Source organism: Ceratotherium simum, chromosome 11 (assembly GCF_057802395.1).
Source record: "Ceratotherium simum simum isolate JZ-2026a chromosome 11, ASM5780239v1, whole genome shotgun sequence".
NCBI lineage: Eukaryota > Metazoa > Chordata > Mammalia > Perissodactyla > Rhinocerotidae > Ceratotherium > Ceratotherium simum.
Window position 1 is genome coordinate 15,167,598 of NC_141910.1, and position 24,733 is coordinate 15,192,330.

Genomic DNA, 24,733 nt, shown 5'->3' on the forward strand with positions numbered 1-24,733 from the left:
CTCAAAAAAAAAAAAAAAAAGGCACGAAGTGGGCTATTCTAGATTAAAAGAGACTGCAATGCGTGAATCTTGGATTAGGGGTGTGGGTAGGAGGTATGCAGGGATAGTTATAAAAGCTATTTTGGAAAGAAGTGGGAACATTTGAACTTGGCCTATATATTAGAAGGCATTATGAAATTATTATCACTCTTCTTAAATGTGTTATATTGTGGTTATCACAGATACCCAAGGTAGAAAAATTTGCTTATTCTTAGGAGATAGATGTTGAATTGAGGAGTGAAGTGTCATAACGTCTGCAATTTATTTTCAAATAGTTCAAAAAATGTATAAAGATATAATAAAATAGATGCAGCAAATGTTAATAACTGGTGAATAAAGAAGAATATATGAATGTTTACTATCCTTTCAACTTTTTTGCAGCTTAGAAATTTTTCAGAGTAAACTGTTGAGAGGACAAAGCGGGGAAAAAAGAGCAAAGAGACATGGGCTAGACAGACTAGTTGTGCCAATTATTTGCTGTGTGAGAGTAGGGAAGTTGCCTCTCTATGCTTCAGTTTCCTCACTGGTAAAATCATGAACAATCACTATACATATATCTCATAGTGCTGCTTTGAAGATTAAATAAATTATGTAAAGCGTTTATAATAATGCCCAGCACACAATAAACATACAGCTATTATTTATTATTTTTAATACTAAAACTCTGATGCATCGTATCTTTTCTCAAGTTAACCAACTATTCTCGTGTTATAATCCAGAAAGATCCAACAAACACAAAGAGAGGGAAGAGATAAGCCTTAAGAGAAAGAATAAGAACCAAAATACATATCAGCAGAGGAATAACTAAATAGATTAAGGTAAAGAAACACAATGGAACACAATGCAGCTTAAAAAACAAAGAATGTAGGGGCTGGCCCGGTGGCGTAGCGGTTGGGTGCGTGCGCTCCGCTGCGGCGGCCCCGGGTTCACAGGTTCGGATCCCTGGCGTGCACCAACACACTGCTTGTCCAGCCATGCTGTGGTGGCGTCCCATATAAAGTAGAGGAAGATGGGCACAGACGTTGGCTCAGAGCCAATCTTCCTCAGCAAAAAAACAGAGGAGGATTGGCATCAGATGTTAGCTCTGGGCTAATCTTCCTCACCAAAAAAAAAAAAAAAAAAAAAGAATGTAGTAGGATATATTTTGCCATGTAAGGATGCCAAGTACCAAAGCAAATCTAATTTATTTGTCAGATTTTTTTCCAGTGGAGAAAGCCATGAAAGAATTATTCAAGAGCACACAACCTGAAAAAGGTAAAAATGCAGGATAAAGTAAGCTAGTGGCAGGCAGGAAAAGCACCTGCTTTAAAATCAGAGTTCCTATGTGCATGAAAAAAATATGCTTATCTCATAGAAGGCTTTAATAGGCATACATACCATTTGCTCTAGTAAATTAATGGCAGTGTATGTAGCTAAAATCCTCTCACTGGAATTAATGTCTACCTATAGCAAATAACTCACTCCCACCTAAATCCCTCATCTTCACAAAAATTAGATATCCCATTGGGTATCTGTGGGAAAAATTTATGGCTCAGGAGAGATTTTCCATTTACAGCGACAGTAAGGTCTATCCAATTCAGGTAACAAATTATCTCTGCATGATAACCTATGTTTGTCTGCATAGCATCTATATAGGGAAGCAACTCCAATCTCTATTCTTAGTCTATATGATTCAGCTAGGACTTCTATCACACTCAATACTAGGAGTAGGCACATGACACCAACCGAGGTAGAGTACTCTATTCCCACAACTATTATAGTTGGTTTAGACATGGACAACTAACACAAAGTGGACCAAAAGCATCAAACCAAGGACTTCTGCAGGAGTTATGAAGAAAGAGGTGCTTTTTTTTTTTTTAACTCCTGGAATTGCTAGATATACAGATCACTTAAGTCCAGGACTATGGTGGTCATTTTGCTTTGTGGAGAAAGTGTGCCTGGGATCTCATGAGGCCAAAGCAGAAGTGAACAGCCAAGAAACAAAAATATTTCTGACACTGATTTTTGTTTGAGCATCCCACTTAGCTGTTCCTGAAACTAGAACCATTCCTTAAGCTTCATAGTTAAATGAGCTAATAAATTCCCTTACTTTAAAAACTACTTGAGTTAAGTTTATCACTTATGACTAGAAGAGTTCTAAATAATCTCAAAAAATTTTGGTGATGTTTTCATAAAGTTGTTACAAGATCAAAAACCAAACAGCTGCCACAAATCCATTTGCCTAAGAACACGTTACTATCATTAGTCTAGTGACCAGGAACTTGACACTCAACTATATCAGCACGTTTAATGAGGCTAGGAGGAATGCAACTTGATTTTATGTTACTCAAAGAGATATAAGAGAAAACTGTTAAAATCATACTTTTCACCTTCATAGGTGCTCTGTCTTAAAGAAGGAATAGGTGGAAGAATTGAAGAACCAGTGCTGAGGAATCGATACATCTAGCTTGTTCACCTCCTACTTAAGGGTTTATTCTGAAATAGGCTGTAAGCCAGAGGAGAGCTTTAGACCTGAAATTAAATACTGGTGTTTGGTTTGGGCGCTTTTTAGTTATTTATCCTTTGAGGAAGGGGGGGAGATAAGAGAAGGGCAGACTCTCTGCTCTGAAATAGATAAACCATCACAAGGAAGGCAAGCCAGCAAGGAATGAACCAATGATATTAAAAAGTCTACCTACTAGGATTAAATTAGGAAGGAGTCAGAAGAAAGGATCATATTTAATTCTCTCCTTTTGGAAAAAGATTAAATATACTCCTATAAAATTAATATTTCAAATAGGCAATTCCTTTCTAAAAATATTTTTCTCCAAAGTACCGCATTAAAGGTATTAAACAGTCACCTGAACATACCTGAACATATTTTATAAATTTGCTACCTATAAAAAATAAAAGATTATTCTTACTGTTGACGTAACTGTCGGCAGCTCTCAATATGAGTAGATGTATTTTGATGCTGAATCCAATCCTATTGTAAAAGGAAAAAAGTGCTGAAATTAGAATATTGCTCATGCTAATGAAATTAGGCTTCTTAAAATGACACAGCATAAATTTTTTTTTCAAAAATTAAACAAATCTAGTTATAAGTAGCATTTGGCTACTCAATAAAATTTTTACAAACAAAAATAAAAGGCCTCCAAACAAAGGCACTTAACACCATGCCTCACTGATGCCATTTTAAAACATTTTAATATAGAAAACATTTTAAAAATCATACACATGGATACTCATTTTGAAATCAAATATATATTTAAACTTGGAGAAAATAAAAGCACGGATCAGAAAGAACTCATTTCAAATATAAAAACAACACTATAGGGAACACCAAAAACTATAAATAAAATCGTATCTGAAATGGCATCTTCAAAATAGAGAGTCTGAATGACTTATAGCTCTAAAATTCAAGCTAACAACATTAACAACAAAAAATCCTACCTCTTAGGCCAGTACCATTCCAAACAAGGTACTCACTATATTGGCAAAGGATAAAATTAGTAAATATATGAAAAACTGCTGCTGATCAAATCTAATTTATTGGCAGGATTTAAGGGTTAACACCATTTCAAAGACAATATCTCTTACATATAGAGCTTTACAACGAACAAAATGCTTTCTTATACATTACTTCATTTCAAATCTGTCCTAAAATTACATTCTGTACTTATAAATAGCTCCTGGAAGATACATCTGATTTAAAAAAAAAAAAAAAAGAGGCAATGCGGGTTTCAAAGATACAGTCCCCCAAGTAAAACAATTAGTTAAAAGCAATATGTATTATTATTCAATGTTTTATTGTTTCTCCAGCATTCGGATAAACAGAAAACTCACTAAACAGTTCTGTATTTTAAAATTTTCCTTGAGGAAAACGTTATTCATTTCCATTTCAAAACATTTTAGTTTGTCATTGCTAAAGATGAACTAGAAGTGTCCACAATTAAAACCACAGTTGACACTAACTTTGGAATCTGCCCTCTCAAGAACTATCTGAAAATAAGTGCATACTACTTGCAATACTCAACACAAGTTATGACAAACCCTAAACTATTTCATTAAGCCATGGAACTGATTGTGGATTTCAAAAAAGAAATGTTTGCACATCCTGCTCAGTGAGAGAAATGGAAAGCTAGAAGAGACTGGCAGTTAAGAGTCTCTACTACTACTAAACGCATGTCTTTGACACTAACTGGACATTGTTCACATTCAAACAGACACACTAGCAGGTAGTGGGTTAGGTATGATTTATTTGGACCATAAAGTGTTTTATTTGAATAAGTTGCAAACATTTAAAAATCCAGAAATTTTACCCCAAATCCAGATTTCCAGCTTTTCTTGAAAAAATAAGAAAATATAATACTGAATATATATTCCATGTAGCAACCATCAGCTAATGCTGACAGCTTCCCTACTTTAGGCATATTCTCTCCAGTTCTTCACACACACACACACACACTCTCCTCTCTCTTTCTCTCTCTATCTTTTAACAGGCCCACTTCAGTCAGTAACGTTACTTGCTTTAAGCTCAGTAAATATATCTATGCCAATTTCTAGACTCTCTAGTAGCAATAGCCAGATTACATAAGGGTCCAAAAGCAGTACTGCCTCTCCAGAGAAAAAGTGATAATTACCTACTAAGCAGAAGATGTTGCAAGGAGTGTAGATTTGAGCTGGCCTAGAATCAAACTGTGAAAATACCTACCCCCACCAGAGCTCACTCTCTATCCCCCAACCACCTCAAAATTCTTTTATGTCAGTCAGTACTTTCTTGAACTGAATTATTTCAGTGAGAAAGACATAGCTTCTAAACCAAGGACAGTCAAAAAGGCATAACTTCTAAACCACGGACAGCTCTTCTTCTAATGTCTGAATCCCAATTTAGAAAAGAAATAAAAGATAAGATAAAATAAAAAAAGAAATTTCACATTCTATTGTTGCCTTTTTTCAGGCTATAATTTTAAACACTGGGAGGTGGGGAACATATTGTCACATGTTACTCAGTAAGAAAAAGTTTGCAATTGGTAATTTCCATTTATTGGCTACATACTAAAAATGTCATATATATGTACACTTACAAGGCAGCAAGATAAATCAAAGAAACGAGAGGTAATTTGTACCATCCAAGTCCATGTTCAGAAATCCCTATCATTTGGTCATCCAGTAGTGAAGAATTCATTAGTTAGGTCCATTGTGCTGTTTGACTGTTAAAAGGTGTGTGCGTTTGTTTCAAATGGCAATCTCTGTGAACTCTAATGATCACTAAATGATTTCTTTTCCTAATTTTTACTTTTATTATATCAACCCAGACTTTCACCATCTTACACCTGAATAACTAGGAAAGCCTCATATTAGGTGCCCTACCCTCTCTTCTCATTCCTATTCACCCTGCACAGGCAAGCCAGATTTATCTCCCTAAAACACACTTTCAACATGTCACTTCACTATCAAGAACCTCAAATAGCTTCAGAAGGCTTCTCACCTCAAGCCTAAACTCCTTAGGCTAGCTTTTCAAGACCCTGAGTACTTACTGTTGTTGCCCCCATCTGAAATGTCATCTCTTGTCCCCTAGGTATATCTCAAGTTTACTCATCATTCAAGACCCATCTTCAACCTACTCTATGAAATCTTCCCTCCCAGATCATTCTAGTCCAGAGAGACATTGTGAAGTCAGTCACTGTCACTCAATTAATCTTATCTAACTAGACTATAGAAGTCTTTTCACACCAGAAAGTATATTTATACTTCTTTTTAATTACATACTGCTAAATACACAGTAGGTGTTGGTAAACTGATAACGCTGGCCTAACCTGATATACACCTAAAATCAAGACAGAAATATCAAATATTTCTCCCCTACAGCATACCCAAATAAGTTAAATACAATCACTGAACTGCTTGCTGCCCTCTAATCTTTTTTTAAATTGCTTAGGTGTATAACTTTTCTCCTCAATGAGACTGTATAAACTGCTTAAGAATAATGCTTACATTTTATATAGTTCTTCATTTCTGTGCTAGCACCTAATATAGTCAAGTACAAAACTAGTAATCAGTCAATACCTACTGAATAAATGTACACCTTTTCTATTCTACAGAATAAAAAAACTTAAGTTCTTTATTTTAAGGTATTTTTCTTGGATTCATCATGACTAACTGAAAGTTCAAAATAAATAGAATACAGAGAGCCTAACAATCAATTCAGTACTTAGGCCAGGGTTACTTATAGATTATAATTAAGTGCTATAAATTATTTTGGGATTTTTCAAGACTTTGCTATCCCCTTTCACAGGGTAAGGCAATTATTATTTTACTAGAACTTAACAAGTCTGGCTAAAATGAGGTAGAATGCTGCTTTCCTTTGCTGGAGTTAACCTTAAGAAAAAGCATCAGCTCTAGGTATCAGATTCTTTTTTTTTGTGAGGAAGATCAGCCCTGAGCTAACATCCATGCCAATCCTCCTCTTTTTGCCGAGGAAGACTGGCCCTACGCTAACATCTGTGCCGATCTTCCTCCACTTTATGTGGGACGCCACCACAGCATGGCCTGACAAGCGGTATGTTGGTGTGAGCCCGGGATCCAAACCCGGGCCGCCAACAGCAGAGCATGCACACTTAACCACTATGCCACGGGGCCGGCCCCTCTAGGTATCAGATTCTTGTTGGCTAAAACCTGGTGAGTAGGTAATAGAAAGACAATAAACGGGCAGCAGTGGAAGGAGAAAAAACAAGAAAATTAACACTTACAGATTTTTAGGCCCATTCAAAGTATAGTCAATGCTAACGCCTTGAATCAAAGCTTGTTCCCATGGGAAGTATACTCCTTCCTGACCATTTATAACATAGATCTACAAATCACATTAGTAAATAGAAGAAACATGGTTTACAAACATATATAATAAATAAAACATACTTGGAAAGTACTACTCAAATCCACCAATGATTGCTATCAAACAGTATATTCTACGTTACTCTTCAGCACCTCTGTAAAATACTTCCTTCTAACTATACTAACTATGAAGGTACCCTAGGGCTTCTTTATTTTTAAGAGATTTTTTTCTCTAAAGTTTTAGCATTTTACACTTTATTCTCTGAGCTCACAGCTGGTCCCAAAATAATTTTGCTATGGATTATTTTAAGAAGCTGCTTCTAAGGAAACACTAAAAATTCTAGTACAGATAGAGTTAGAAAATATTTAAATTGACATTAACCGTCTTTTAGCCCAAGACAAGACGTGTAAAGCTACAATATACTGTCTCTTAAAAGTGTGCAGTACAAATATTTTATTCCAACTTTTTATATTTTTATACTAACAGATTCTCTTAAATAAAGGTGACTCACGTGACATTTTTATAAGTACATAGTTTATGTTATATAACTTTTATGTTTGTTATATATAAATTTTATGTTATATAAATTTATGTTGCATAAATTTTCTGGGGTAACTAATCAAAAGTTCAAACTAAATGGACAAACCGTGTGGTACACCCAGTTACAGGAACACAGAAAGTCTAACACTCAATTCAGTACTTAGGCCAGGGCTATTGAGATTACAAGTAAGCATTGATGTTGCAACTGAAATTAATTTCTGCCATTTCTGAATGCCTCGTTAACACCAGCATACATATTCTCATTCTCATAAATGAGAATTTAGAGGAAACTTGGGCGCTGAGTATCATTATACAGTGATCTTTAAAAACACTCACCTTCAAATGACTACATTCTACGTTACACAGAGAACACAAATGTGGAAATATTCTCGGAGATGCTGCATAATAATCATTCATCATAGAAGGAGTTGGAAGTCTCTTCATCTTCTGGGCATCAGCATGAGAAAACTTTGGTAACCATGATGCTTTCACAATCCCAAAAGGAGACTGAATGGGAATGTCAGCCTCTGACTGGTAATTCTTTTTACTTCCTCCTGATCCGTGTACATTAGATGAATTAATCACAGGTTCACGTGGCATCCGCTCTTGTTGGCTTACAGCTGAAATTAATTCTGGTGAAAAAGGTTGCTGGTTCATCGAAGGAGGAATGAGAGACTGACTCATTGTCTGGTTAACTGTTTGGCTAATGGATTGGCTGACAGATTTTACAGGTTCAAGGACTGACTGTCCGCCTGAAATGTGTAAGCCTGACATCTTGGTTCCACTCTCAACTGGGAAAAAGGACTGATTATTGGAGGACTCACTGGGGAAGTCCATCTGTCGAAACACATCTTCAACAGGAAACATAGAATTACATATCACATTTGGGGTGGGAACAGACGCAGAAATGCTCTGCTGTGACCGAAATTCATTCTTGACCTCATCAGTAGGAATTTCAGGATCATAAATACGTACTTCAAGTGGATCTTCTGTGTAGCCATATTTGCTTGCATGCCCATAATCAATCACATTACTCGAAACTGCCTCACTACCAAGCGTTTCTTTATTTCTGCTCTGAGAAGGTAAATTAGGTAATCGACGCCCCATTTTTCGCATCCTTATATCCCTCAAAATTAATGGCATATTTTCAGGAGTTAGCTGTTCATCAGGATAGCGACTGAGTTCTTCTAAGTCTTCATTAGATAATCCAAAACTTGCTAAGATACTTGAGGCACTCTCTTTTGTATAGCGGCTCTGCACTTTCGGACTCTGCTCTGTAACCTGTGTTACAGAACTCTGCTTCACTCCCACTGACGCAGATATATGAGGCTCATCATCCCACCGGCTACCATGAGGCTTCCCCTTCTTTTGTTGTGCTTCATGAAAATCCAATTTTTCTTTGGTCAATCTTGGATCAGTTCGGTGTTGAGTTACCTGAACATTCATTCTCTGTGGTCCCATGTTCTGATAAGATTCATGGCCAGCAAATCTGTGTGGGATTCCACGGGCTCTCCCTGCTGGGTAAAATCTTGGAAGACCCATAGATCCAGGCCTCATAAATGGTCCTGGAGGCCTCATCCCAGAAGGGTTAGGTGCTCGTGGTCTCTGAAGTGGAAAGTTTCCTCGTGGATTAAACCTGGGTCTCGACATGGCTATTTTCAAGAAAGCCTGATTTAATAAAGTATAAGGTGGTGTTGAACTATGTGAGGCAACGGCATTCAGCTGCTGAAGAGCCAACTGAGTCTTAATCTGAGCAAAGTGCAAAGGAGATGGGCCCAACAGAAGTGGGTTTGCAATGCCCAGGTTCAAGGAATTCACAAGTGGTGCGAAATTTTCCAAGAATAACACAAAGCTGAAAGTTAAAACACAAATATTAGATCATTTTAACTCAAACTACGTCATGAAGTGGGTTCTACAGCCAGTGTAAAACATTTTGAAAAAAAGCCATGAAACCATTCTGCATTTCATATACTTTTAGAGTAAGTGTTTACGAGGATTTTAAACTTTCCCCAAAACTTCCTCTTCTTTCTCGAATCCAGAACACAAACCCCAAACCTCAAGCCAGAGTTCACGTAAACTGTGTTGTACTAGGTGCTGTCTTAGGTGCTGAGTGGTAATTACAACTCCCTTTAAATAATCTTGAAAAACACTGGGGATTTATTCATGGTTTAATACTGGAAAAAAAGACGGAAGGCATTAAACTAGTTAGAGATGATATGCATGTTATCAGATGTACATACAATGAAAACAGTAACTGTAAGACTAAAATTTTACAAGACCCATTTCTCCAAGACACAGTCTTCCTTGGAATCACATCTAATAAATTCCATATGGCAATTAGAGTATGCCTAGGTTTCTGTTGTTAAACAGTTGTTTCTTTTAAAACAAAAATCTGTCACCAATAACTTGAGTACAGTCTGACAAAAGAGTGTGCAGCAGCATGGAACTGATTATAACATACAACATAATACATAACAAAACCAGTCACCTTTCTCTTGGATTCCCACTATAGTGAAAGTACAGACAAATATATATGGATAACAACAATGATTAACTTCATAGAGTATTGTCCACGTGCCAATGACTATTCTAAGTGCTTCACATGGATTGATCCATTTAATTCTCCCAAAAATCCCGAGGTATGTGCAGTTTTACAAAAGAGGACACTAAGGCACAGAGAAGTTAAGTAACTTACACAGATAACAAGTGGCTGGGCAAAGATTTACACTTAAGGTAATTTGGCCCCACAATCCATGCTCTTAACCACTAATAATGAGCAAGATCATCTTGCAGTTCTCAGGCATTGTATTAGTTAAAACTGGTTGCTGTCCAGCCCATGAGAGTGCAGTACAACTCATTTCAAACCACTTCTAAGAGAAACAGTACTTTAGCTATCATTCAGGACCAAGGTCAGCAGCCACACAACTTGTCTTCCCTCTCCCAGTTTAAACAAACAAACAAAAAAGAACACAGACTACACTTATGCTTTCTACCAGGTCCCTACTTTTATACTGGATAGAAATGTAGGGTGGGAAACCTGAGGCCTTGAGGCATCTACCCATACCCGGGAAACCCATACTATGGATCCTATTTGCTGATCATCACTTTCTGGTGCAAGCTACAATCTCATCCAGAACTCTACTACATATTTTTTTCTTTATTTATACATAATGTTAGTGAAATGCTAATTTGGCTGAGAAATGGGCTTTATTTGCCTAACACTCTCCCTTCCAACCATCTTGCATGCTGCCACAACATTTAATCTCCTCAAAATGGCATTTTTACCACATCACTCCTCTGTTGGAAAATCCACAAGTATCTCATTCCCTTTACTTCTTTGCTTTACGTTTAAGGTCCAACCAATCTAGCCAATCTCTACCTTTCTAATTTTACCAAGCACTTATTCCAGCTAGGCTTTGCTCCTGTTCTTCTCTTCCCACCTCCCTTTATCTCTTCCAATCAAAACAAACAAACGAAAGAAGCTTGGTCTGGACCTGACTTATTTGATTTTACTCATCCTTCAAGGTCAGCCTCCATTAAACCTTCTTGAGCACTGAGGCCCAGAGGGAGTCTCGCAACAAACTTTTTTATTTGCTGCTTGTACCATCTGGGGACTCATACCTTTGACTATCTTAGGTTTTTGTGTTCATACGTGTGGTCTTTTTCAACAATCTAGCGTCAATTAAAGGCATATGTTCACTATTGTCTTATCTCCCAACCATATAACTCTACTTCTACTCAAAATACCCTCAAATATTTGTTAAGCTATTTGAATGATCACATCCAAAGTCTTCATTGTTAACACACATAGATTATTAATTTTCAAATTACAATGAAACACAAAAACACAACAAAAATCACATACACTTCTGATTCACCAGATACAAGCAGCAGACACAAGTTTACTGAACAATGATAATCAAATTCTCTGTAAATAATGTTCATTTATAACAAACTCCAAGTCTTTTTAAACAATCATAAATCACATGAAACTGTGTCTACCTTCTACAAAATAAAAATATTTCCCAGAACAAGCATCTTTACCCAGTTCTTAAAGACAATCATTGCTTCTGTAAACAGTTTGTCATCTAGTTACTCAAACTCTGCACCATTTTTCTTATTTGGTGAAGACTTCTCTCACAACTTCAGGAACACAAACTCTTCCAAATACTGTTTCTCTCCCATAATAAAACCAAAAGAGAACAGATTTCAATTAGTCATCTAATTACCACATGGAATTGTGAACAAGTATCAATTGGAGGTATCTATGTTTTAAGTTATTTATTTATTTTTTTTTTTAAAGATTTTATTTATTTATTTTTCCCCCCAAAGCCCCAGTAGATAGCTGTATGTCATAGCTGCACATCCCTCTAGTTGCTGTATGTGGGACTCGGCCTCAGGATGGACGGAGAAGTGGTGCTTCGATGCGCGCCCGGGGTCCGAACCCGGGCCACCAGCATCGGAGCGTGCGCACTTAACCACCAAGCCACGGGGCCGGCCCTATGTTTTAAGTTATTTAAAGGCAAAAACCTATCTAGGTATTTCGTAATGTGCCTAGCACTGCCTTACATGGATGTAAGTATACGTTTATAGAATGCAAGAGAGCAGCCCTTCACAAACTGCATTCTGCAGAAACTAGTGTCCTGTAAGATTCCAGGTCTTCTACAAGAGTTCCCTGGTCAAGAAAGTTTGAAATGGATGCACTTGCTACCTAACAGAGGGGTACAATTTCTACTGCATATCAAAGGCTGAGATGCCCTGTTGTTTATCAAAAAACTCTTTTTCATTTTGTACTTCCCAAACTTGAGTTTTTCTTCAAGCATATGAAGAAAATGGGGTGATATGTGAAATATTTAGTAACTGGTAAAGCACAAGCAATTAACAATCAGAACAGTAACTTATGCTTTATAGTGTACAAGTAGGGTCCTGAGCCCCTCCTTCCTCTACCCCCATAAGCTTATGCTACAACACAAGGTGGTGGCGGGGCAGTCCTCAGGGAGGAACTAGACGAGTGGGGGAAGTGGAGGTCCACCCTTGAGGCAGCAGCTACTTACTAATCAGGGCAGAATTATTTCCATATTTTAACAAATGGCACATCTGTATTGATGTACAGTCACTGAATATCAGTCCTGAAAAGACACCAGTCTTTCACAGAACAGTCTAAAATATACATGAAGAGAAGAATTAAAAGCCCTTTTTCTTCTTTTTTTTTTTTGAAGGTTTTATTTATCCATTTTTTTCCCCCCAAAGCCCCAGTAGATAGTTATATGTCATAGCTGCACATCCTTCTAGTTGCTGTATGGGGGACTCGGCCTCAGCATGGCCGGAGAAGTGGTGCCTCGGTGTGCACCCGGGTTCCGAACCTGGGCCACCAGCAGCGGAGCGCACGCACCCAACCGCCAAGCCACGGGGCCGACCCAAAAAGTCCTTTTTCTAATGAAGGAATTTAACCAACAAGCAGAGGTTTGGCTAGTTTGCATTTTTTTAGGAGCGTCAAAAAAAAAAAATCACCCTAGACCTCCTATATGGTTAGTCCCACTGTGCAATCTAATATAATGACCATTGTGCCATCTAATATAATGAGGACAGAGTAATAAGTTAACAGCCCTGGCTCTCCCAAAGAGATCTCTTTCCCTTCTCTCTTAATAAGACAAGTTAGAGGCCTGTTCAGCCAAGGTTATTTATTAAGCATTCTAATTTCAGAACCTGCTAGCTAGAGGTAACCAAGTTTCTCTCTTGGCATGTATAGCCTGGAAAATCCATCATTATAAGCAAATGTCACTCTTTCAATAGGTCTCTTCCACTAATCTCCTTTCTGAGAACAAATTTCTTTAATCCTGATGAACTTTAAGCCAACAATTTCTCCTAACTTTTACCCCAAGATTCCTTCTGAATTTCAGGCTTTAAAGTCTAGTATATTTTATCTCATTTTAGTTTGTATTTAGTAACATTTTCAGACAGTAATCCACTAACACAAAATCATCAAACCCCTTCTTATGCTACCATATCATTTCTAATCCTGGTAGAGAAGTTTCTAACAAGGTAGTTCTTCCAAGTATTATCACTAAAAGAGGAATTATGATAAATTACTTTACTATATATGCATTCAACTGTGTGCAGTTCTATTCTCATTACAATGACGTGAATTTTAAATTCGAAGCATGAAACACAACGTTGGGCACTGTTAAGAACCGACATTTTTTAAAATGAAAAGTCTGCTTACAATATATACGCCAAATAACGTATCTTCAATGGTTAAAAAAAGTTTTTTAAGTAATCTTGTATTTTCTTTGTGAAGGAAATTTAAGGAGTATATTCATATTTTATTTGCATAATTTTCATTTTTATTTTAAAAATGTAAGCACATTTTTAATCATTTAGGACAGGTACTGTTTAATCTTCTTACCAACTATCATTCAAATTCACTCCAAATAAAATGTTTTGACTAAAACGAAGCTTGTATTTATATTTCAAGCTTTCTAACTTGAGGGGAGGCAAGTCCCACCATCAGCATCCTTTTCTTTCTTTGTCCCTTAACTTTTCTCCACTTTCTCTTGTTTAAACTTCAGCCTTATCAATGACACCCCAGAGTAAAACTACTTAATGCAAATGCTAACACCTAACAGAAGCTAGGAATTTATAGCCTTCTCAATCAATTTATGGGAAAAAAATTCCAAAATCAAATACTAGGTCATTTAGGATATCTTTAAAAAATGTTAAGTACTCCTAAAATACTTAGAGAAGCTGTCTTCTTAGCAATAAATATATCAGAAAGTAACTTCACATCCTGCTGTTATTCATCCATTTTACAAATAATTGACATTGCTGTTCTGGGTGGGGAACGAGCAAAGTTATTAAGCCAGAACAGACCCTTTCCCGCAGTTTTTAAGGTGGAGCTAGTATCTCATAAAAACTAGAGAAACCAAAATGATAAAATACAGTTACAAGCCTCCTGGAAGTTTCCCTTTTCAGGGCTCTGTAATTAAGAGGGTTTGCAGAGACTGGAAACTGGTTGAATAAACTATGGTATATCCATATTTTGCAGGTGTAAAAAGGAATGGTATTATACATCCCTGGTAGGATATACCCAAAGGATAAGAACTAGTGGATTAAAAAACCCTTCAAATTACTTTCACGTTTTAAATTAGCATAAGGGCAAAATATAAAATGCTGATTAAAGCCAAAATGCCTGTACAATAGTATTACATATGTAAACAGTATTACCATCACCTATGTCTAAAGTCAAGCTGGTTTCTAACCCCAAAATAGGAAATAATAGAGTCAAAACATAAGAGTCCTAGGTACTCCAAATCTTCTATTAGAAGTAAAGAAACTCCAGGGGTTTCACCAACAATGGCATTCATTGATTTAGCAATAATTTTTAAACACTGTTAATATCACAGAATTTATACAATCAAGGTAACAAATGATAGCCAGATACAGGTTTCCCCCACTATCCAAAAGTTCACTTTATACCACTTCACTTTTACAGAAGACCTACATTAAAATTAGTATGTTTTCACTTACTGAAAGAAATCCGAAGATTTTTGATTTTATGAAAAAAAGGCGAAAAGCAATAATGTTCAGCGTTTGTTATGCAGCGAGCATCCCGAGCAGCAAACGGGGCGCCGCCAAGCTCCCTCCTGGGAATTACACTTAGCATCTCAGCATCAAGCCACCACAACTTGAACTGTGTTTGTGAGCATTTGGCCTTATCTCAACTTAACGTGGCAGGTTATTTTTTGGGTCTTGGAATGTTCAAAAGATTTCCCCATATAAATTAATGGTAACTGCTCCTTCGCTGTACCCCATTCCGGCTTACAAAATGTTTCACAGAACGCTCTACTTTCTTTTAGTGGGGAAAACTTATACTCAAAACAAATGCTTGATACAGTAAATATAATCTTTATTATCCACAATCATTAAAGAATATGCCATTTTCTGGATAATTGAGTTTCCTAGTAGCTGAAAAGCTAATCCTTTACATTTCAATTAGATGTTTTTAAAACAAATACTTCCTAATACGTGACTCAGCAAAAAATTTTGAGTTTTTCATTTTTCTTATTCTCCCAGCCATGGAATATACAGCATCCACCGCCTTAAGGAGAAAGACAGCTTAAGATTAAAAAAAAAAAAAAAATGAGGTTCTAAATGAATTTTTTTCAGACACAAAACACTATTGAAAGGCTTTTAATGGCCAGGATTAGGAACCATAGAAAAGATAAAGCTCTTTCTGGGTTGGAGAGGAGCTTCAGAATTTGGAGACAAAAAGTTGTTAATGTTGAAACCAGGAGATGGAACAATACTCCAGAAAAGTGTTTTGTTTTGTTTTGTTTGGGGGTTGGGGGAAGGCAGGGAATAGTAAATTCAAACTGAGAGAAACTGTCATCTAATTTTTTTAAAAGGCCTATGACCCAAAAAGGTTAACAAATCCTATTCAGGGGTTTCAGAATCTAGGTCTTCAAGGCCTAAATTTAGGTGGCTGTGATAACTCCCTATGTACTTCTCTACCCCTATCCAATTTTTAGCTACTACTCTCCTACAATGCCACAAGCCTGACGCTTTTTGCTGCTATCACTACTGTACATCTCACCTTTTGTTGTTGTTGTTGTTTTGGTTCTTTGGTGGAGAGGAGCATTTAAAAGGCAATGTCAGTAAGTTAGAAAACACTAAAACACTTCTCAGCAAATTGTCCAAATCCTGCCTGCCATTGGAAGATGGGGTGAGGAGGTATTCAGTTGTTGTGGTCAAAAAGTTCTCAGAGGTTGTTTCTTTATCCCTATAGATCTCTTTTTTCCCCCCGTTTTTGATTTTAGTGGAAAGGAATAAGTTCAAAATCATTCATTCAATTTATTAAACATTTTTTGAGATTCTAACATGACAGTCATTATGCTAGTCCCTAGAGTTTTATCCCTAGAGTTTTAAAGTCGAATAAAACACGATTCTTATAGCCAAGTGCAAGCAATCTAGCAATAAAAAGCAAAGCAACTGCAGTAGTTTGTCAGTATTATGACAATGCTAACATAGAAAAAGATTTATTTCTGGAAGAGGTAATGCATGAGTTGAGTTCTGTAGGATGAGTATCTTCTAGAGTTCTGAGGGAACTGGGAGAAGTGAGATTTCAGATAACAAGGTCTTACTAAACACGTGTTTATCAAATTTTAGAAAATTTAGAATAGGCTCGGTTAAAGTTTCTGAATAAAATACTGTAATAAGACAGCTGCGCTGGAATGATTTTAAAAATCATAAATGAATAAACCTATTGACTGCTTATTTCTGACAAAGCTATAAAATTCTGGACCAAGATAAGATATAGCTTCAGTTAAAACCTTTGAATATTTGGTAACCTCAGGACCATCTGATAAAATAATGTGTGAAGATAGAAAAAAAATATTTGATAGGAACCTTATGCCAACTATTAGCTACTGTTTTTATTGACTTTTGAACTTTCTCCAAAAATTATCCATTTGCAATCCTCTGCTCTCTACAGCATTAGTCAAAAAGGTTCAAAAATATTTTATTCTCCATCTCCAACTAATCATAAAATTCTATGTAGTCCTGTCAGTATCTCCAATATGTACTTTTTTCCTCTCACCACCATCACCACACTATTACTAGCCCTCATCACTTTACACCACAGCTGACCTCCATCCCCATTCATTCTGTCACTAACTGATAAACATCCTTAAAACACTTCTTTTAGTACCACTCCTCTACATAAAAATCTTCACTTTACTGCCGCCTCTAAGATATTATCCAAATTCATCAAACTGGCATTTAAGGTATAACCTGATCCCTACCTACCTTTCGCATCTTACTAGCTAATACTCAACTAACATCTTTTGTTACAGCAAAATTGGTCTATTTGCTATCTCCTTACCCCTTCCAACACATTCTTGCTTCCACTCTTTATTCACACCCCACTACCTAGAATACTCCTCCCTCTCTGAATCAAACCCATTCCTCAAGATTTTTTCCAAGGCCCACCCCACAAGAATCTCGTTGATTATCTCCTATGGCACACATTAAGTTATTAATCTAACAACTCAATAAATGCAGTAAATAACATATGCAATGTTTCAAACTCATTTCTAAGCTAGTAATATATCTCTTTATACCAGAGGAGAAGGGTATGAAATATATCAGATTCGCCATTTACAACTGAGATCTTGGATAAGCTACTCAAAACTCTGAACGTCAGTTTCCACATCTGTAAAATGGGAAAAGTATCTTCCTCCTTGGATTATTGTTAAGAACTGAGTTAGATAAAATATAAACATGTATAACGTCTGGCAAAAGAGCAGCCCAATAAATGTTAGTTCTACTCGCCCTCTCCTCACTCTTTCATTGAGCAGCGGCTTTTCAGGCAGATCACACTCCTGAGCATCAATATTTTTTAAATCTCTGCCTCTGCAAAGGATAGGGTAGTTAAATTTAGGGAGGAAAAAAAGGATAAGAGATGAGCAACAATAGAAATTATAAAAATAATTCCTATTCCAATTCACACACAACCTCTTTCTCTCTTAACAGATTCACAGGGGCCTGCCCGGTGGCACAGCAGTTCAGCAGTTAAGTTCATGCATTCCCCTTCGGCAGCCCAGGGTTCACCGGTTCAGATCCTGGGCACAGACCTACTCAATGCTCGTCAAGCCATGATGAGGTGGTGTCCCACAGAGAAGAGCTACAACTCACAACTATGATACACAACTATGTACTGGGGCTTTGGGGAGAAAAAAAAGAAAAGGAGGAAGACTGGCAACAGACGTTAGTGCAGGGCCTCTCTACCTCAAAAATAAAATAATTAAAATAAAATAAAATAAAATAAAATAAAATAAACAGATTCACAAGAATAACAGTTAAATATCTAGAAAATAAAACCTGCCCTGGAAGAACTACAATATAATAGGTGCTCTGGAAGCCCAGAGATAAAAGAAATCCAACAAGTCAGCTGTTAGTGTTTTGAAGCGATAATTCCTAATAGTGCAAAAATCTTAAAAAAAAAAAAAAAAGAAAACTCAAAATGCAAAGAGACCAGAAAAAAGTAAGCTCCTCAACTGCACAACAGTATGCTCCAGTGTAACATTACACTTTTTCCTTGGCTAATATTAACTGAAAATCTACACTTATGTGCACAAATTCATTGATGCACTGACATAAAGAGTCAAATGTTATAGACTAAAGTACTTTCATAGTGGAATGATGAATTTGGGATTTTCTTTAAAATAATCTAAAAAAAACGGTGTGTGTCTGAGGTGAGCAGTGGGTGAGGGAAGTTTCATAAAGCAGGACTGGCAAAAATATTTGTTGTAGAGGCTGAGTGACAGGTCCATTAGGATTTATTACCTTTCCTCTCTACGTTTTTACATGTCTGAACATTTCCAAAACAAAGAGTGGAAATGCTAAATATTAAGTATGAGATTCTTACCAGAAAATGAAATGGGGGGGGGTATAAAAAAAATAGTTCATATTTCTCAATCTAATCTAACATTATCACACCAAGGTCTAACGAAAGACAAAATCAGCTAATTTGCTGTGATTAACAGGCTATATAAAATAATAAATGCAGATTTAAGCCTAACATCTCATTTTAGTTTATTATTCCTTACACTGTTCCTTTCCACTTGACTTAACTGACTTATCCGTGATTAAACAGTTTTTTATTTCACTCTCTGTTTCATTATACCTTTTGGTGGAAAAAACTAATTTGTGAAATGAAGAAGGTAAAATTAAGCAAAACAAGCAAAGGGTTCTTGATAAGAAACCTCTGATTAAGAATTAGGAAGGGCTGGCCCCATGGCTTAGCGGTTAAGTGCACGTGCTCCGCTACTGGGGGCCCGGGTTCGAATCCCGGGCGCGCACCGACACACCGCTTCTCTGGCCATGCTGAGGCCGTGTCCCACATACAGCAACTAGAAGGATGTGCAACTATGACATACAACTATCTACTGGGGCTTTGGGGGGGAAAAAAAAGGAGGAAGATTGGCAATAGATGTTAGCTCAGAGTCGGTCTTCCTCAGCAAAAAGAGGAGGATTAGCATGGATGTTAGGTCGGGGCTGATCCTCCTCACACACACACACACACACACACACACACACATAAAAAAAAAGAATTAGCTTATGTCACACCAAAGAAAATAAACTCTCTGTCTTTTGAGAGTGATACCGATATAACCTGAAAACAATGTGATAAGAAACAGGAACCAGGAAGACAAGGGTAAATTTGGCATTAATACCTGGAAAACAAACAAAGACAGCCATTATAAAGCCTTTTTCATTTAACTCCAGGAGCTCTGGCCATAAAAAGGTTCATTCACCAAGAGGAATTTAAGGATATCCAACTTATGAAATCATTAAACTAACTTGGAAAAATCTGAGTTGAAACCTGATTTCTTAATTATTAACTCCTTTGAAAACAACTGCAATTAAATAACATTAACCCTTTAAAATAAATTCTTATTCCTGATTATATAAATAATATATGCTTGATATAGAAAACAATAAAAAGTGGTAAATTAAATCCTTACCAATAAAATTATCACTTAGTGTGAATATTTTGATATAATTTCTTCTAGTTCTGTGTATGTGCCTGCACACATGGATGAGAAGGGGAGGAGGGTACATCAAACTTTACTGTATGAAATTAGAACTATACTATTTTCAATTAACATTTTATTTTCCTATATTTAATATTTTTCAAAACCAGAATGTTTAATGGTCACAAAACATTCCAAACTCCTGAAGAAATTTTTATTATTTTGACAAGGAACAGTTAAAAACTCTTCTGTATGTCCTTTTAAGAACTAAAACATGCCATTCTGAAACAAGAAATATTCAATAAAATGTCAACCATAAAAATTCTTTTACAAGCACCTAGAAACTGAGCTTTTGAGGCAGATGTGAAGAAATGGCTTGATGGATTAAAAAGATACTGCCATTCGATCCCATGAGTTATTTCTGAGATGTCCACTACCATGGACAAATCAAGAACTGCCTGTTATTTTGATGAAGTCTCTCAGTTTTCTTTATAGATATTGGTAAAGAAATCTATAATCTAAAACTCTAAAAGCATCATCAAAAATTAGCCAGATCATAATGGCTGCATTAGATTTATAATGAAAAGATTTATATCAAACCCCACACGTGAATACAGCACTTCATGTAATTTAATATTCATTATCTCATTTAAGCTTCACAACAACCCTGTGAGGAAGGAAATCCCCGTTTACAGATTAAGTAAAGCCTTAGAACTAAGCGGTAAGATCACAACTAGCACCTACAGCTCTTCTAGGTGTTCTTTCCATGCTGTGTTCTAGATACATTAAATTAAAATTTATTTTATAGCTTTGTTTTTTCTCATTATAAAAAAAGTAATACATGTTCATTACTACTCCCCAAAAAGAAAGAAAAATCACCCTTACGACATGTCAAAAAGAATAAAAACAGTTTTCTATACCACAAAGGAAAAAACCACCATTATTTTTCTAGATATATAACCACATACCTCATTTGGTACTGCTTTGTTAGAGCAACTGTTTGTCTCAGAATATATAAAATCACTTTCGCACCTAAGGCAGGTATTACACTGGCCCATCAATACAAGAGGGAGGACATGTCATTCTGTGCTTTCCTCAGTTTAACTGGCACTCAACCTGCTAATCACTTCTAGGATCTAGATAGATCCACTCAGACAACTCCTTTCTACCATTAGTTTTGTCCCCTCATGTCTCACAAAAGACATGCAAGTCATAATTCTGAAGGTGCCACAAGTATGGATAGAGAGGATCACTGGATGTTAAAATGCCAAAATGTGGGTACCTCAAGGAAATTGTCAAACAGAAAGAAAAAATAAGCAGACAATTAGAAACATTATTTGGTATCAGGAAGGGTATCAACAAATTTCACCTACCTGAAAGGATTGACAAACATTATGATTTCAGATTTGAAAAAATAATGAAAGATCAACTTGCTAATGCACAACACCAGGAACAAATCACCATGAGAACCATGCATTAACAACCCGATATAGCAATGATTTAAGTTATTATTTCCAGGAAAACAACTTTCTGGTAAATGGGATACGTGAGTATAATTAGATGTACTTTTATTTTTTTTTTAAAGATCATGTGCACTGCATACATAAATGGGTCTCTATAAACAACACTGTATCCATAGTAAAGGATGCCCCTCTGAGATGTCCACTGGTAGTCCTGCTTACTTTGCTACCCTCAATATAATGCATTAGTCCAAGACAAATCACCAGATCCAAGCTGAAATAAAGAAATCTCTCCTGGGATTTTTTTTTTAAAACTAGAAGTGAAAAAAGTGGTGGATGTTAAAATTCAAATGCTGTTGGCAGTGTATTTACTGCCTTAGTGAGAAAGCACAAACACTGAAACAAAATAAAGCCAATATAACAGAGGTAAGCAGGACCAAGAGGTAAATACAGTATTGAAGACATTCATTAACCAGTTCCAATTGTTCCTAAGGCCTAACTGCATCCTTGCCCTCCCTGCCATTTGTTTGTTCACTTCTTTCACGAAGTGCGCCAGCCAAAAAATGTTCCTATCTGCCTACAATAGGTTTCCAAAATCTTCAATTAAGCATACCTAAACTATCTGCCCAAATGCCTTAAAATGGCAAATGCCTTAAAGCCGTCACAAAGTATAAAAGGGCATATATAATGTTACTTTTTGTATAAAAAATGGAAATGAGGGGTTGAGCCGGTAGCATAGTAGTTAAGTTGACATGTTCCACTTCCGCGGCCCAGGGTTCACAGGTTCGGATCCTGGGCACAGACCTACATGCCACTTGTCAAGCCATGCTGTGGTGGCCTCCCATATAAAATAGAGGAAGATGGGCACAGATGTTAGCTCATGGCCAATCTTCCTTAGCAAAAAAAAAAGGGAAATAAGAAAACAATGAAGTGGGTCACCTATAAGGGGTAATGGACTGAAAGGACTGAAAGGAAATGGAAATGATATTTCATCAAGTACATCTTATTATATAGTTTTGACTTTTAGAAGCATGTTAACAATCTACGTTTTTTTTTTAAGTTAAAATGAGGATGGGAAGGAGGGAAAAAAAATCTAAAACTGAAAGCAAACTAATTCAGTCGTTTTCCAAATGAATACCATAATCTCTGAAAGGGAAAAAGAAAACTAATGCAACTAATTTATGAACCCACTATTTGATTTAGATATCCAGTTTGGGTGGAGCTAGGAGAAAGGAGAGAACTACAAATAAATTCTTAGTCTTTTGAGTAGTTTGTTGTTTTTTTGTAGTGGTATGGGTGAAGCAATTCTTAATTACTTTAGATATATCATAGGATTGAACCAATAAGTAAATGTGTTGATAGCACTGGAAACCAGGCACCTTGCTGTGGAAGATACATAAATATGAAATATGAGAAAGCAAGAAACAACTGAACAGTAATAAATTATAAACCACTGAAAAAAACAGGACCATACCAATCAATCAATGTAAATGTAGAGGGACTGCTGAGTCAGAAAATCATCATTTTGTAACCATCATAATACAGACAAAATTCAGACAAATTCAGACATAATTCAGACAAAAATTATCTGTGCATGTTAAATCTAGAGGGAAATTTTGATGAGGAGTAGGACACTCACATGGTCTTAAAATGTCTCTCCACAAATCAATTAGTTCAAGAGGGAAAAAAAAAAATCAAAACATTTTGACCAAATATGTTACCAAACATAATATCACCCATAAGGGGCAGAAGGACATCATGCACCTCCAGATCTGATACCATAGGGGGACAGCATCACTTACGTGATTTTTTTCTGGCCAGGGACACACATAATTTGAATCTAATCAAGAGGAAACATCAGACAAATTCCACATAAGAAATGTTCTATTAAAAAAAAAAATCATCTATTCTTCAAAAATGTCAACTTCACAAAAGATAAAGGTTACAGAAACGTTCCAGAGCAAAGAACACTAAAGAGGCATGACAACTAAATGCAACTGTCTGATCCTAGACTGACTGTACTGGAGGGGAAAAAAACATTATTGGGTCAACAAAATCAGAATACAGTAGATTAAAGAATTTTATCAATGTTAAATTTACTGAGGTTGATAACTGTACTATGACTACAAAGGAAAATATCCTGTTCTTAGGAAATAAACTAGGGTAAAGGAGCACCTTACTCTCAAATAGATCAGGAAAAAAAATGTGGTGTGTGTGTGTGTGTGTGTGTGTGTGTGTGTGTGTGTAAGGATAGAGGGAAGGGAAAGAGGAGACAAGGAATTTTCCTGTGTGTGTGTGTGTGTGTGTGTGTGTGTGTGTGTGTAAGGATAGAGGGAAGGGAAAGAGGAGACAAGGAATTTTCCTGTCTGCCACAGCTTTCACTCATTGAGAAACAGTTAATGGCCCAACCCTTTAAGTCCAACACCAGACTACTGAACTTCTTCGTTACTTACTACGTTAAAAAAAGGACTATAAGCATGGCAACAGGCAGAAAACCTGCAAAATGATAAAGAGCATGAGCCTTAAACACATTTTTGGATTTGGCTCTTCTTTTCCTGCAACATGTTTACTCCCTAACTATTGACTTAGTCAGCCTATTATGCAACCCATAATAATCTGATCTTTGGCGAAATTTCCACTGATCTGAGGATACCCACCCCGCAAGGAGAGGTGCCAGTGAATGACTTCATGCAAAACTGGTTAACTCCCATAAGTAAAATTTAACGATAAAGTAGCATAGTGTTTTTCAAGTACTTGGACCCTACATTCAGTGTTTTAACTCTGGTCCTGCTGCTTGGTAAAAATGTGACCCTGAGCAAGCTGGTTAACTCAAGCCTCAGTTTCCTCATATGAAAAATGGGAATAAAAACAGTACTCACTTCAGAATGTTGATGTGACAATTAATTAAAATTACACCTAACTCAAAATACTCAAAAAATGTTAGATAATAAACAAAATGCTTTACTTAAGAAGCAGGTAGGTGTATGCTCCTTTTATTCTGACTTGGGTAATTTCTGAAAATTTCATTACTGCAGAAGAAATACAAATTAAATTAATATAGGTATACACACACGTACGTGGGTGGTATATGAGACAACTGGGGAAATGTGAATACTATCTGACATTAAGGAATTATTATTTTAGGAGTGATAAGCATATGTTTTTCTCTAAATATTTTATAGAAAAATTTTGACCTATAAATTAATGAATGATATATGGGATTTGCTTAAAAACAATATAGAGTAGGGGGCAGAAGACCAAATTGACCATTAGCTTGTAATTGTTGAAGCTGGTGACAGGTACATGGGTCAATCATTATATAATACTCTCTGCTTTTGTGTATGTTT

The 24,733-nt window shown here is 36.3% G+C and overlaps 1 protein-coding gene across 9 annotated transcripts in view; it reads right to left on the reverse strand.

The window, feature by feature from the left end:
- Positions 1-24,733, reverse strand: part of ZNF638 (zinc finger protein 638) — an 85,270-nt gene that overhangs the window by 57,278 nt on the left and 3,259 nt on the right. For all 9 annotated transcript variants that reach the window (XM_087436594.1, XM_087436595.1, XM_087436592.1 and 6 more), the window contains 2 exons: positions 7,730-9,245; positions 2,943-3,004 (listed from right to left, as the gene is read on the reverse strand). In XM_087436594.1, coding sequence (XP_087292720.1) covers positions 2,943-3,004; positions 7,730-9,043 — 1,376 coding nt within the window. In that variant the 5' untranslated portion in view covers positions 9,044-9,245. Of the gene's footprint in view, positions 1-2,942; positions 3,005-7,729; positions 9,246-24,733 lie in introns of those variants that run through there.